This window comes from Eschscholzia californica, unplaced genomic scaffold (assembly GCF_041429995.1).
Source record: "Eschscholzia californica isolate CP2 unplaced genomic scaffold, dmEscCali1.0.p SCAF_4, whole genome shotgun sequence".
Lineage (NCBI taxonomy): Eukaryota > Viridiplantae > Streptophyta > Magnoliopsida > Ranunculales > Papaveraceae > Eschscholzia > Eschscholzia californica.
Window position 1 is genome coordinate 54143527 of NW_028238461.1, and position 12808 is coordinate 54156334.

Below are 12808 nucleotides of genomic sequence, written 5' to 3' on the forward strand. Positions count from 1 at the left end.
GTTTTTTGTGGAGAACGAACGCTGATTTCAGCTTTCAATATCAAACTAAATTTATATATCTACGAGGGTGTAACCCGTGCCCGTGGGGCACGGACAGTTCTTTTGAATGCATTTAAGAGCTACATTTACAATCTACAATATTGCTCACATCAAACATGGTTGTTTCTTTCCATTCGTCCAACTCCATGTCTATCATTTGAGTTGATGCCCTAGCAGAAACACTTTATCCGGTGCCTTTGCAGTACTCTAAGTCAGAGATTCAGGAAATCCAAAAGGTTGCAATGTAATGTATGTATAGCTTTCCTCTCATGAATGACGTACTGGTACATCGACATTCCTCATCATTTATCGCCTTGAATGAACCTGCACATCCATATTGATATTAATTTTAAGAGTACCGCCACAATATATTACGATCGCAGTAAATTTGGCGGTCTTTTTGTCGATGAAAAACTGCATTTTACCACGCTTCACAACTCTCCCAAGGTTGGTCTTGATGAGCAGATGCCTACCGCCCAAATGGGACAACACAAATTGGAACCCACAGAAAGCTTCAATGTGCTCGACAAATAGGTCAACCTTGTCTTTTGAACTTATGGGTGATCCTTGTGTGACGACACAAATACCATACCCCTAATGGTTGTCTCAAGCTGCAAACAAACAAAAAAAAGTCGAGAAGATTGCTACAACTGACATTCGTAGAAGATAATGGTGTATGTTTTTACTTCCAGTTTCATATCTGAAATCCAATTGTAGATCTCAATTGACTCGAAGAGTCTGAATTAAGAGCCACTTGTGTACGGTAACCTGACTGAAACTCTAACAACAAAGGACGAAAATCACCTATAGCTATACTACAACACGGTGTTCACGTATTGGTGAAAGTGTTTGAGCCCATAGACTTAACTAATCAATAAAGTTTAAAATTAATTAGAATCCATGAAAAAAGAAAAACAAAAGGAGAGCTTACAAAGCATGGAATATCAGTCCTGTGTTGTTGTCACTTACACCTTCTTCAAACCATGTTAACAAAAAAAGGAAAAAATAAATAAATGCCTTGATTAATTAAAAGAAGAGGGTGTTTTAACCATTGCACCAGATTTCGAAGCTAACAGCCATATGAAACAACAATAAAGAGATTCATATTTGAATTAACACTGTTTCTAGCTTAATATAGATCTTCACAGGTACACGGCTATAAATGAGTCAATGCAAGTTAATTGGAAGATTTAGCGAGTACATTTTCGATCTTTTATTGCAAGAAATAACTCTAACACCATAAACTATTAATAGTATTTTTTAAAAAAACTCGTAATATGAGAATAACAAAAAAAAAAATCAAAGACTCCTATTATAAAAAGAATTCTCTTTGGCCGATATCCAACCCATAATTGCTCATATCCTAACTTCCCTGACAATCTCTTGTGCCCTTGTCTACCATTTACGATATACAAAGGAACCAATGTTGTACAGTCATCTCATATTAACTACCCAAAGTCCATAATGAACCAAGCGATTGGTCATCCAAGACCTCATATTCGTAGCAGAAGGTTTGTAGCCACACGGAATCCTCAATTGACAAACCCAAAATAGAAACCATTATCAATATCGTCTCTTGTTTTTATGAGTACAAAATACTAAACATTGTTAAGATTTCAAGGATTTGAAAGTCCCAAATCCTAAACCTAAATCGGTGAAGAGAAATATGGGCAGGGGTTTAATGCTTTGAGGTATGAAGATGTCCTAAGATTTTTAACGGATATTTGATTTAGCATACTTTCTGGCTTAATATAGAAATCATAACAGATTCATCATCAAATACTCAACATGAATTACAAAATCGGAAATGATCATAGATATCTTGTCTGACTTAAACATGCACTCCAGGTTACTTGTTACCGAAGTTTGATTTCCATTGTTGGTGAATGCTGATTTCTTAATCCAGAAAATCAAAAAGTTTTAGAATCAGAGAAACTCACCAGTCGAATTATGAGTTCACTTGTAGTGAGAATATTGACTTAATTGGTCTCATGGCCTCCTCAGAAGTCTGCTTACAACAATGAAATTTTCATAATCTGTAATGCGATCATGCACCTGTAGGAATTCAAAGTCAGCTTACAACAATAAAATTCAAAGTCTTATGATTCTAATTGTAGGAATTATCTCATAATTGTTGAAATAGGAATACCTCAAGATTGAGAGAGCTTGGTACATATAAATCATGCACTTGTAGTAATCGATTCTCGATAATCAACTCTCTTATGTGCCCATGATTGTAGTCACGACATGTTCCATTTCAGATTTTGGGGTGATCAGACTAAGAAATCGACATAAAGATCAGTTAAGTCTAACTTAAAATATCGTCAAAAAGGATCCAGCTAAAAGAATCGGCGATTCTAAACTTTCACCAAGAACTTCTTAATCCAGCAAGAGAGGAGGCTAAACCGAGTAAGATGACATGTTAACTATATGCTTACGATGTCAAATATAAACTCAAATTTAAATACAGAAGCAAAAAAAAAAACAAAAAGAAAACAAAGAAGAAAGACGGTACCTCTGCACATGCTAATGAGAGAAGGAACCTCTGAACATATTAATGAGAGAATGATACACAAACCTTGCAACCGAATTTGAGGAAAACACCAAGAAATAGAATTTAAGATAACCCAAAATGAAGTCAAAGAAAGTGGGTTTAGTGTGGTACATAGCTACAAATCGACTTAGGGTATAAGATACAAATTGGCTGATATATATTACAAACATCAACTCGAATTTGAGAGAGGTAGATAGAACTCGCGTGAGATAGAGATGACTTTAATAGAGGAACCAGTAAAATCCTAGCCAATGAGCTAAACAAAATAAACCTAAATAAACAAAAGAATTTGTAAAATACATGAAAGCACCTAAAATTTAAGGAGCAAAAGAGTAGGAGTGAAATTTATAACCGTAGCTCAGAGGTTCAATACACTGTGAAGCATATTTAGTCCACACTATTCACACTGTTTGAGGTTGTATGCCTAGCTCTTTAATGCATTCGAAAGAACTGTTTGAGGTCAAAACAAAATGAAGTAGAATAAGCAAATGAAAAAACTAAATATATATGGTTCAAGATGGCCTAGAACTCATCTTTCAGGAAGCCCTAAATCAAAACCTTAAAGTAAAGCAATGAAAGATACCCTAAATTAAACAAATCAAAACCTTATTAGATATATATATCAAAACCTCACCCTAAGTTTTATCTCTTGTAGGGGCTGTTATTTGGGTCAATACTCCAGTGAACCATACTTGGAACACCATAAAAAGATGTAAATATAGGAAACATATAAGTAGTAGGAGTGGAATAACTCGGGGATATACTTGAACTCTAAAGAAAGCAAGTTGGGATGTAAAGATCAACTTTTCAAGCTTGGTCAGACATCTAATTCCAATGAGAAAAAATTTGGATATAAAATACTAAACACTTACTATAGTCCACTGTAACCCGAATTACCCTTCAATAATAATGTCATTGGAGTTGTAAACAAAATTAAGCATAGTGGCTTAAATCTATAAATAACTAAGAATTAAACTATTTCCTTTGGTCTGAGATCCCTCTTAAAATAAACTTTGTAGTGATAGAATGAGGAATAAACAAAATGACCATTAATACTCACCTTAAACATATATAGCTTTGATATTCGCTTGATTTCGTGACCTTGCTGGCAAATAAAGAAGTTGTTAGGATAGAAAAATAGGAAAGAAGAAAGTGAAAATTATGCAAATCGGAGAGAGAATGCTGAAAAGGGGGAGGCGATATAAGAAGTCTGTGCTGTTTGCCTAAAAATGATAGTTCAAACCCTAACCCCGATTCACCTAAAAAAGACAACACAACAAAGTCAGAGAGCCCAAAATCTCATTAGCACCGGAATCTCATTAGCACCTCTAAGAACCCTATCAACAACCATGAATCGAGAGAACCTATCAACAAAATCAGAGAACCCAAAATGAATTTAGCCAAAATTGGGTTTAGTTTTATCAAAGTCAAAAAAGTTGAACCCTAATTAGAAGCCTAATTAGAAGAACCCTAGTTTTCAAGGTAACTTCAGGACCCTTATTAGAACTTAGAACCTCCATTAAAACCCTAGTTTAGGATTTTAATTTGGGGGCTAGGGGTTTCCTTTCTCTCTCTAATACTTCAGCTGAACAAAGTGTCTGTGTGAGGAAGAAACAAACATACAGAGAGATAGAGAGGGAGGGATACCTGCATCACGGATCATGAGATCGAAGTTGACGAAGATGAGAGCGGGAAGGGGACTTTTGAAAAAAAAAGTTTAAGAGATGAGAGGACGTGTTGTACTGGGTGTTTGGGAGGGAAGAGTAAAAGATGGCATCTTTTCAAAGATGCTCCTTCTTTCCCTCTTTCTTTTAAAACCATTAGATCTTTTGTTCCTCAAATCCCATCCATTAAATTTAAGAAGATAAATCTGAACCCTCTTTTATATATGTGTGAAACTCAATCCTGACCATTGGGAGGAGGGAAAAAGATACCCTCTTCCCTTATTATATAGATGTTGAGACTGGACGAAGTAAACCCAACCAGACATAAAGATACGGGTGTATAGTTTTCACTGAGATATAACCAAAATAGATCAAATTTGACTTTACATCGTATTAGACAAGCGAAAAACTAATCTTTCTTATGGTGGATGGGATTAGCCTCTATTGATGTCAAAGTAGAACAGGGTTCCACATCAACAGTTGGGCAGTGAATTCATTCCTTGTAACCCGTAGTTTACCCTCTATTTAGAATTTATGTAATTTACAATAGTCTTTCGGGCAGGACTCAATTATACCGGGCCGACCATGAGTCCAGGCGGTCCAGTCGCCCGCCTAGGGCCCCCAAGTTTAGGAGACCCCCTATTTATGTAACATCAAATATAGATAGTACTAGGCATAATCCCCGCTCTACGGGCAGGGAAATACCGTTTACGCAACTTGAAAAGGCCGTTATGAATATAATCCATTTAAAAAAATGAATTAAGTTTCTTTTAACCAAGTAATGGCCTATATAAAAGAAGCGTAACGTTCACGAATAATTAGGCTTGCAAAACTAATAATCAAAACCCGTGTAAAATGTAAAATATTATCAGAGTAATATTCGGGTAAATTCAAGATTACATAGTCTTCACCTGCAAAAAAAATTTCTAGAAATTTATGTGGAAACAGAATTCTTTTTTTTGTTGAAATATGGAAACACCATTCACTGAGGAAAAAAAATAAATTTTTAAAGTCATCCAAAACATTCCCCTAAAATCTTCACCATAATGTCAATGTTCGTTCAAAATCTTACTCCTTTAAATGAATCTTCGCAGTTCAACACTCCCCCCCTCTCGCCTCTATTATGAGTATTATCATCCCAATCACCTGCAAAATACGTAGTTCTTCGTAAGAAGATGGGGAACGGTTAACTTCGGTTGGAAATAATGAATAAAATGATGATCCGCACGGGCAATAAATTTAGAAAAGCTTTTGTTCCTAAATTTGATATTGATTTTGAAAGGATTTGCACATTCTTCAGAAAACCTAGTTGAATATGCTAAACAGTTTATTTCAAAATCAAGATTATAAGTTTATGTAATAGTCCCACATTGCTCGCAAGAGTGTCCGGAGACTGGGGTATAGGTGTACGCTCAAGCTTAGTAAGTAATGAGGCCTTTTGGGTGGGCTTGTGGTGAAACTCCGTACCTGTGTGTGGTGGTTAAAGCGGGGACAATATCAGCAATTGCTAAGGCTTGGAGCGTTACAAAGTAGTATCAGAGCCAAGGACGGCTCTTCGCTGAGGGTGGGGGATTGTAATAGTCCCACATTGCTCACAAGAGGTCCAGAGATTGGGCTATAGGTGTACGCTCAAGCTTAGTAAGTACCGAGGCCTTTTGGGTGGCCTTGTGGTGTCTTCGCCAAGAACAAAACTCCGTACCTGTGTGAGGTGGTTAAAGCGGGGACAATATCGGCAACTTCGAAGGCTTGGGGCGTTACAAAGTGGTATCAGAGCCGAGGACGGCTCTTCGCTGGGGGTGGGGGATTGTAATAGTCCCACATTGGTCACAAGAGTGTCCGGAGACTGGGCTATAGGTGTACGCTCAAGCTTAGTAAGTACCGAGGCCTTTTGGGTGGGTTTGTGGTGTCTTCGCTAAGAACAATACTCAGTACCTGTGTGAGGTGGTTAAAGCGGGGACAATATCGGCAACTGCTAAGGCTTGGAGCGTTACAAAGTGGTAATTGTAATAGTCTCACATTGCTCACAAGAGTGTCCAGAGACTGGGCTATAGGTGTACGCTTAAGCTTAGTAAGTACCGAGGCCTTTTGGGTGGCCTTGTGGTGCCTTCTCCAATAACAAAACTCCGTACCTGTGTGAGGTGGTTAAAGCGGGGACAATATCGGCAACTGCTAAGGCTTGGGGTGTTACAAAGTGGTATCAGAGCCGAGGACGGCGCTTCGCTGGGGGGGGGGGGATTGTAATAGTCCCACATTGCTCACAAGAGTTTCCAGAGACTGGGCTATAGGTGTACGCTCAAGCTTAGTAAGTACCGAGGCCTTTTGGGTGGGTTTGTGGTGCCTTCGCCAAGAACAAAACTCCGTACCTGTGTGAGGTGGTTAAAGCGGGGACAATATCGGCAACTGCTAAGGTTTAGGGCGTTACAAAGTGGTATCAGAGCCGAGGACGGCTCTTCGCTGAGGGCGGGAGATTGTAATAGTCTCACATTGCTCACAAGAGTGTCCAGAGACTGGGCTATAGGTGTACGCTCAAGCTTAGTAAGTACCGAGGCCTTTTGGGTGGGCTTGTGGTGCCTTCGCTAAAAACAAAACTCCGTACATGTGTGAGGTGGTTAAAGCGAGGACAATATCGACAACTGCTAAGGCTTGGGGCGTTACATTTTCCCTTTCCCCTAATTTGATCACATTTCTCACTCTCTCTCTTACCTGGTTTAATCAATTGTTTGATTTTTCTTTTACATTAACAATTTCCAAAGGCTAAGATCTGATTTTATATGTGAATTGACCTTTCTTAAACCATTACTAGTTCTTGTTAAATTAACATGACAGATCTATATTTGTCTTGGGTTCTTTTGTGATGTTGACTATAAAACTAATAACTCAGAGGTCTAATTCTATAGATTGTTCGAATCCCCGTGGTGTATTGCCTTCTTAATCACTAGTTCATGAAATTATTAAAGGATTTGAAGGTATTGATTGTGGTAACAACATTTGGAATGCTCAAAGGTTAAATAAGAACAATTATCAAGTAGTTCAACCTTGTACAGATGAAGACCGTAATCTGTTAAGAAGGCATTGACGGATACATGAAATTCCATGCCCATTGCAAGATTCATGAAAATTTTGTTGTGTTTAGGGTTTACGAGAAGAAAGAAGAAGAAGAAGCAGAAGTCAAAAAATAAAGAAGCCGAAGTTAGAGAGAGAAAGGGAAGTCCTGGCTCCTGGTTGCGAAAAAGGATTCGCCTTCTCTATCGTCATCGATTTATCTGTAATACTCTGAGAACGGACCTTCTCTCTCTAGATCTGTTCTAGAGAGAGAGAGAAAAGAAAAAAAAAAATTAGAGAGAGGAGAGAGAAAATTTAAAAAAAAAAATTATGTTTGAAGGTCGTCGGCCGGAAAATTGGTCGGCCGGCGACTTTCGTCGGAGAAGATGATGAGGTGTCGAGAAGATGAAGTGGCAGAGAGAACAGATGAGATGGAGGAGAACTTTCAAAAAAATGTATTTTGTATTCCCTATAAAAATTTATTCCCCGGAAAATTTTCAGAAAAATCTGGATTCCCTCTCCGGAGAATTTTCTTTATTCCCCAAAGCCGCGGCCTATAATATAGTCTTTTTTTTTTGTAACTGTCAGCATACTTTAAGGGGTATGACGCCGTGTCTCGAACCCATGACCTCAAGGGTGGAAACCAACTTGGTAACCACTCCAACCCAGGGTTGTTGACAGCCTATAATATAGTCTAATATTTGAAAAGCAACTACTAAAACTGAAATAACTGCTATTTTCCAGATATGGTTACTCACTATTGTCCTTTTTAATTATTTAAACCCTTCTGTTATTACGATTACACAAGGTGGAGGATGACTCTATAGTCCATGAGCTAACTACTAACCTCGATCAGATAAGCAACCTTAAAAGTGAGTATGTGAGATAGTCTCTCACATGGGAGAAGGGGTATCTAACAACCAATTATATAATGTATATATCTTTTCTACTCATTCTCAATTGGTTGAGTCGGATGACCACAAACTTAACAAAGGGGTTAGTTGTAGGTGGCTCGAGTTGAAGACTGGTTTTTATAGTCTTCACCTCGATTTGCTAGCTTCAAATTCGGCACGACCCATCCGAGGTCGTACTTTTGGAGGCGTCCTGTTTAGAAAAATGTCTAGGTATATGTGTTACCACTTTTGGTTCGGACCGTGCCTATTCCAACCAAACCACTTTTTGCTTAAGGTAATTTCTATCGAATTATTACTCTAGGTCCGACTATAATCAGGGTTGAATCCTAATATCGATGTGAGACCGGTCCAGATTTGGAGAGAGAAAGATTACCTTAACCAAATCTGGCCCAGCCATAATCTTTCTCCCTCTAAATCTGACCCGGACACGTACTATTGGGGCGTATTATTTGATTTTTATCACCCACTTAACAAAAAAGATGGTTGCAGTTATCAGTTATGTTTGGCCCGGGTAAAAAATCAACTCAACAAACGGATAAGAAAGTAGAGAAGTCAAGTTAGAGAGAGAAACAAAGATAAGATATCATCAAACCATCCACTTTCCTCATAGCTTCTTACTCCTCCTCTCTTATCTCCATCAACAATGGCGTCTCTGCAGAATTCTCCTTCAATCTATCGTACTCTCTCTCCTAATGCCTCTCCTCAGGTACCCTTTTCTTTATTCTTTCTATTCATCTTCTTCGTCTGGTTCCAAACTCAAATCATCTTAACCAATCACATCTTTATTTCAGCTAGGGTTACAGAAACCAGGTGTTGTTAGTTGCTCAAGAAGAAGACTTTCCTTTCTTGTTAGGGCAGAACAAACAATCACCCCTCAACAAGGTAAACCCCATTTCCAGTTTCCCAATTTCAGCATCTCCACAATTGTTGGAAATGAGAGATTTTCCATTATCAATTCTCATATATGAATGATATAATAATGTGATTTATTAGGTTATTTTGATATACAGATAGAACTGGGAGACGTCAAGCACTAGTAGCAGGAACAATTGGAACTTGGGTTTCTTTAGTTAATCCAACTTCTTCATCATGTAAGTCTAATCTTTCTTGTTTTAGTTTCCTGAAGAAGAAGAAGAAGGAAAAAAAAAAGCCCTAGAGTCCTTAAAATTGTAATGCTGAAGTAGCATTGAAAGCACAATTGCTGATTGTGCAGTATGTATTGGTTGGTACCTCAGTTGCTGCAGAAGCTAAGAAAGGATTCCTCCCTGTCTCGGACAAGAAAGACGGTTACGAATTCCTCTACCCTTTCGGTTGGCAGGTCCGTTCCTTCTTCTTCTACGCACATTCTCTCTCACGTTCATCAATTTGATCCATTTCTTTCGTGTTCATAACCATATAGCGATTGATGTCTTTATGTATCAGGAAGTAACTGTTGAAGGACTAGATAAAGTTGTCAAAGATGTCATCGAACCATTAGAGAGTGCCAGTGTGACTTTGATCCCTACTGTTAAACAAGATGTTCGTGACCTCGGTACCCCACAACAGGTTCCTTTCTCTTGCCCTTCACTCTATACAGATTTGGCGGAAGATCAAGGGTTTTCATGGTTTCCGTTTTTGATTCTTCGATGTATTTTAGGTTGCTGAAGTACTAATAAAGAAGGTTTTGGCTTCTCCATCAGAGAAAACCAAGTTAGTTGAGGCAACAGAGGTTAGACTTGCTTTCCCTATGCTCTCTGTTCATTAATAAGCATAAATCTTCCATAAAATTATCTCCTTTTAAACCTATAGACGAATCCGCCTGTAGTTATGATTCCTCAGTTTTGTTCTTCAATGTGTGACACAAATGTCTGTCTAAATGAGAGGTGAACTTATTGATGTTGGTTTTGTGTGGTGTTGCAGCGTGAAGCAGATGGAAATGCTTATTATACATTTGAGTTTATCGGTCAGGCTCCAAACTATACCCGTCATGCCCTATCTACCATCTGTATCGGAAATGGTACGAAACAAAATTACTTTCAAACCCAGTTAGAATAAGTTCGAGCTCATTAGTGTTGTATTCTCATCTAGAGCCGTGGCATTATAAAATGGCAGGAAAATTCTACACTTTTACAACAGGAGCTAACCAGAGAAGGTGGGAGAAGATGAAAGACAAACTGCACACAGTTGTTGATTCTTTCAAAATCTTCAAGGTTTAGAAATGGTGGTTTCTTCTTCAATGTCCAAAACAACCCACTTTTGAGTGGCAAGCACCATATTCCTTCTTCCCCTTAATTTTTTGTTATGCAATCAAACATAATTACTATTAATTGTTTTTCAATCTCTTATTCATAATCATGGAAAAATAAGTTCAGAATGTCTGATTTTTTTTCCTAATTTTCTTTTCGCATGTATGAACCCAAAATCATAACGATAAAACAATCAAATAGGAATTTGAAGACATTACGAAGTGTGAACCATAAACATAGAAAGGATCGAAGTAAACTAGATAACTTGTTGAAACAAAATTAAGATTATCTTTCTTGCAAAAAGTACATGTATTTCTAACTAACAAGAAGCTGAAATACAGACCCAAAACTTAAATGTTGGCGACTACTCGAATTTAAAGTTTCTATGTCTCTGCTTAAAAAAATCAGGAAAAAAAAAACTGAATTTCACAACTCAAATACAGTTCCCTTGAAGTATAATCCAATGAGGCGTGCTTTTATTTAGATTATACCGATCTTGTTTGCCACATCCAATGCGTCGTAATCTGGAGTCAACCTAACATAAGCCTTCTTGGTTCCATCGGGCCTGAAACGAAACAGAATCCAGTACACAAATATCAGAGTCCGATTAATGCCTTTATACCATGTAAGAAAACCGAAATAGGGTAATAATTCATCAACATCGAAATCGATTTGCCCATATATTGTTACTGTGAAAGTGAAGCATGTGTTTGTCAGAGAATTTTCATATGTGAAGAGGAGAAAAGCTTGTTACACACCATATGAAAATCTTAAACGTGTCTTTTCACACTAGACATGCAACGGAGTTCAGTACGGGAAGATCGAGAAAAGGGACAAAGATTTACCTAATCAAGGTATTGACCTTCTTGGTTTGGATGTCATACATCTTCTTAACTGCAGCTTTGATCTTCTTCTTGTCGGCACGTAAGTCAACAATGAAAACCAGAGTGTTGTTGTCCTCGATCTTCTTCATTGCAGACTCAGTGGTGAGTGGGTATTTTAGGATCTGATAGTGGTCGAGTTTCTCCCTTGGTGGTGCACTGATTCGAGGGTACTTAGGGTTTCTTTCTGTCTTAAGTGTCTTTGGGCGATGGAATGTAACCGACGTCCTGATCTTCTTTGCCTTCTTCTTCAAAGTTGAGGCACCTGATTTAACTGCCTTGGCAGCCTTCAGGGCCTGTGCCTTTGGATCAGCTTTCTTCGTGGCAACTGCAAGATTATACAGAAATGTTTTTGTTTTAAATTCAACTTCATCTAGAGCTGTACTAAAAAAAACGAGGATAAGAAATCTCAAAACTGAATATCCACTAAAAGTCTTAATACATTTTGAAGTTCCAAGCCCATAACACAGTAATCATCCAAGTTTAAAACATCGAAGCATTGCAATCTAATGAAACAACACTGACAAAAAAATTATATACAAAATCATCCAATCTACAGATGATATCTGAAGGAGCAAATACCCGTCGAGAAAACTGACCTCACGAACAACAGAACTGAATAACTTCTCTGATCTACAGTAATAACTATAAGTTGCCAATCGAATATTATGACTGATAAAATGAACTTTATAACATTCAAAAACGGCAATTTAAAAGTTCAGATGTTGCATTTTGTGCCAATCCAACAAAACTTGATGAAACATACACAATACAAGACCAGAGAATATAGAAGGCATCTGAAGATCTTTGTACCGTAAATTTGTGAAACCCCTAGAGAACTTCTTCACTACGACTAAAAACATAAATTGAATAGCCGGAAAATAATATGAAAAGCTTGAAGAAACGAAAATTGATGGGTTTCATAAGGAGCACTGAACTAAGTCTTTCTATGTAGAGTAACTATACTTGCCCAAAACTGTTAGGGTTTATGTTACAAGTGAATATGAAGTATAAACAAGCTCTCAACAATGATTTTCTTTCATGATAATTCTTGATTCCAAACAGAAATTAACGAAAATTAGCTTTTCATCAACTAATGGAAAATCTAACTGCACCCCAAAGTATATATAACAATATTTAGGGCAAAAGTAATACCTTTTGAAGGAGGAGCCATTGTTTGCTACTGAAACCTGACGAATCCCTAATCAAGAAAAAGTGTAACTGAAGGGTTTAGTAAAATCGATTTAGATATTAGAATGAATCGAAAGCAAATACCGAAATCCAACTATGCTTGAAGATTTAATCGTTAGGGTTTTAGTTCATACATACCTTGAGAAGTTTACGCAGCGGCTCTTAGGGTTTCAGGGAAAGATGATGAAGAAAATGGATCTACTAGATATACGTCATTTAGAGGGCAAACTACCATAATATCCTCAACCTTTTCCATTATTTACTTCTGTGGAGTCGAAACTCGAACGCTAGGGCAGAA

At 37.6% G+C, this 12808-nt stretch overlaps 2 protein-coding genes and 1 long non-coding RNA gene across 5 annotated transcripts; 1 reads left to right on the top strand and 2 right to left on the bottom strand.

Annotated features, from left to right (window-relative positions):
* Window positions 1-52: 52 nt before the first annotated feature.
* LOC147546242 (uncharacterized) lies at window positions 53-4376 on the bottom strand. Of its 3 annotated transcripts, none has more exons than XR_015223784.1 (7): window positions 4241-4376; window positions 3654-3852; window positions 2189-3043; window positions 1980-2094; window positions 971-1013; window positions 465-650; window positions 53-363 (listed from the first exon to the last, which is right to left on the bottom strand). It is a non-coding gene; the product is annotated as an uncharacterized LOC147546242 (long non-coding RNA). The 3 variants fall into 3 exon arrangements; XR_015223783.1 differs by having other exon boundaries at window positions 3654-3698; window positions 4241-4334; XR_015223785.1 differs by lacking the exon at window positions 971-1013 and having other exon boundaries at window positions 3654-3698; window positions 4241-4345.
* A 4318-nt stretch (window positions 4377-8694) lies between these two features.
* Window positions 8695-10566, top strand: PPL1 (PsbP-like protein 1). Its single transcript, XM_086632941.1, has 8 exons — window positions 8695-8919; window positions 9005-9095; window positions 9224-9304; window positions 9449-9531; window positions 9636-9758; window positions 9850-9921; window positions 10113-10209; window positions 10305-10566. The coding sequence occupies exons 1-8, from the start codon at window positions 8857-8859 to the stop codon at window positions 10406-10408; spliced, it is 714 nt and encodes a 237-aa protein (XP_086489067.1). The 5' UTR covers window positions 8695-8856; the 3' UTR covers window positions 10409-10566.
* A 137-nt stretch (window positions 10567-10703) lies between these two features.
* Window positions 10704-12787, bottom strand: LOC147546244 (large ribosomal subunit protein uL23-like). Its single transcript, XM_086632943.1, has 4 exons — window positions 12649-12787; window positions 12475-12520; window positions 11284-11647; window positions 10704-11003 (listed from the first exon to the last, which is right to left on the bottom strand). Exons 2-4 carry the CDS (start codon window positions 12491-12493, stop codon window positions 10919-10921), a joined length of 468 nt encoding a protein of 155 aa, XP_086489069.1. The 5' UTR covers window positions 12494-12520; window positions 12649-12787; the 3' UTR covers window positions 10704-10918.
* Window positions 12788-12808: the final 21 nt, after the last annotated feature.

What these genes read in the sequence shown, in the direction of transcription:
- PPL1 (XM_086632941.1), top strand. Translation starts at nt 8,857, where the DNA reads ATGGCGTCTCTGCAGAATTCTCCTTCAATCTATCGTACTCTCTCTCCT. An exon ending in TAATCCAACTTCTTCATCAT is followed by an intron (nt 9,305 to 9,448) that starts GTAAGTCTAATC and finishes TTGGTACCTCAG; the next exon opens with TTGCTGCAGAAGCTAAGAAA. An exon ending in TCTACCCTTTCGGTTGGCAG is followed by an intron (nt 9,532 to 9,635) that starts GTCCGTTCCTTC and finishes TTTATGTATCAG; the next exon opens with GAAGTAACTGTTGAAGGACT.
- LOC147546244 (XM_086632943.1), bottom strand. An exon ending in AAGGTCAATACCTTGATTAG is followed by an intron (nt 11,004 to 11,283) that starts GTAAATCTTTGT and finishes GTTTCGTTTCAG; the next exon opens with GCCCGATGGAACCAAGAAGG.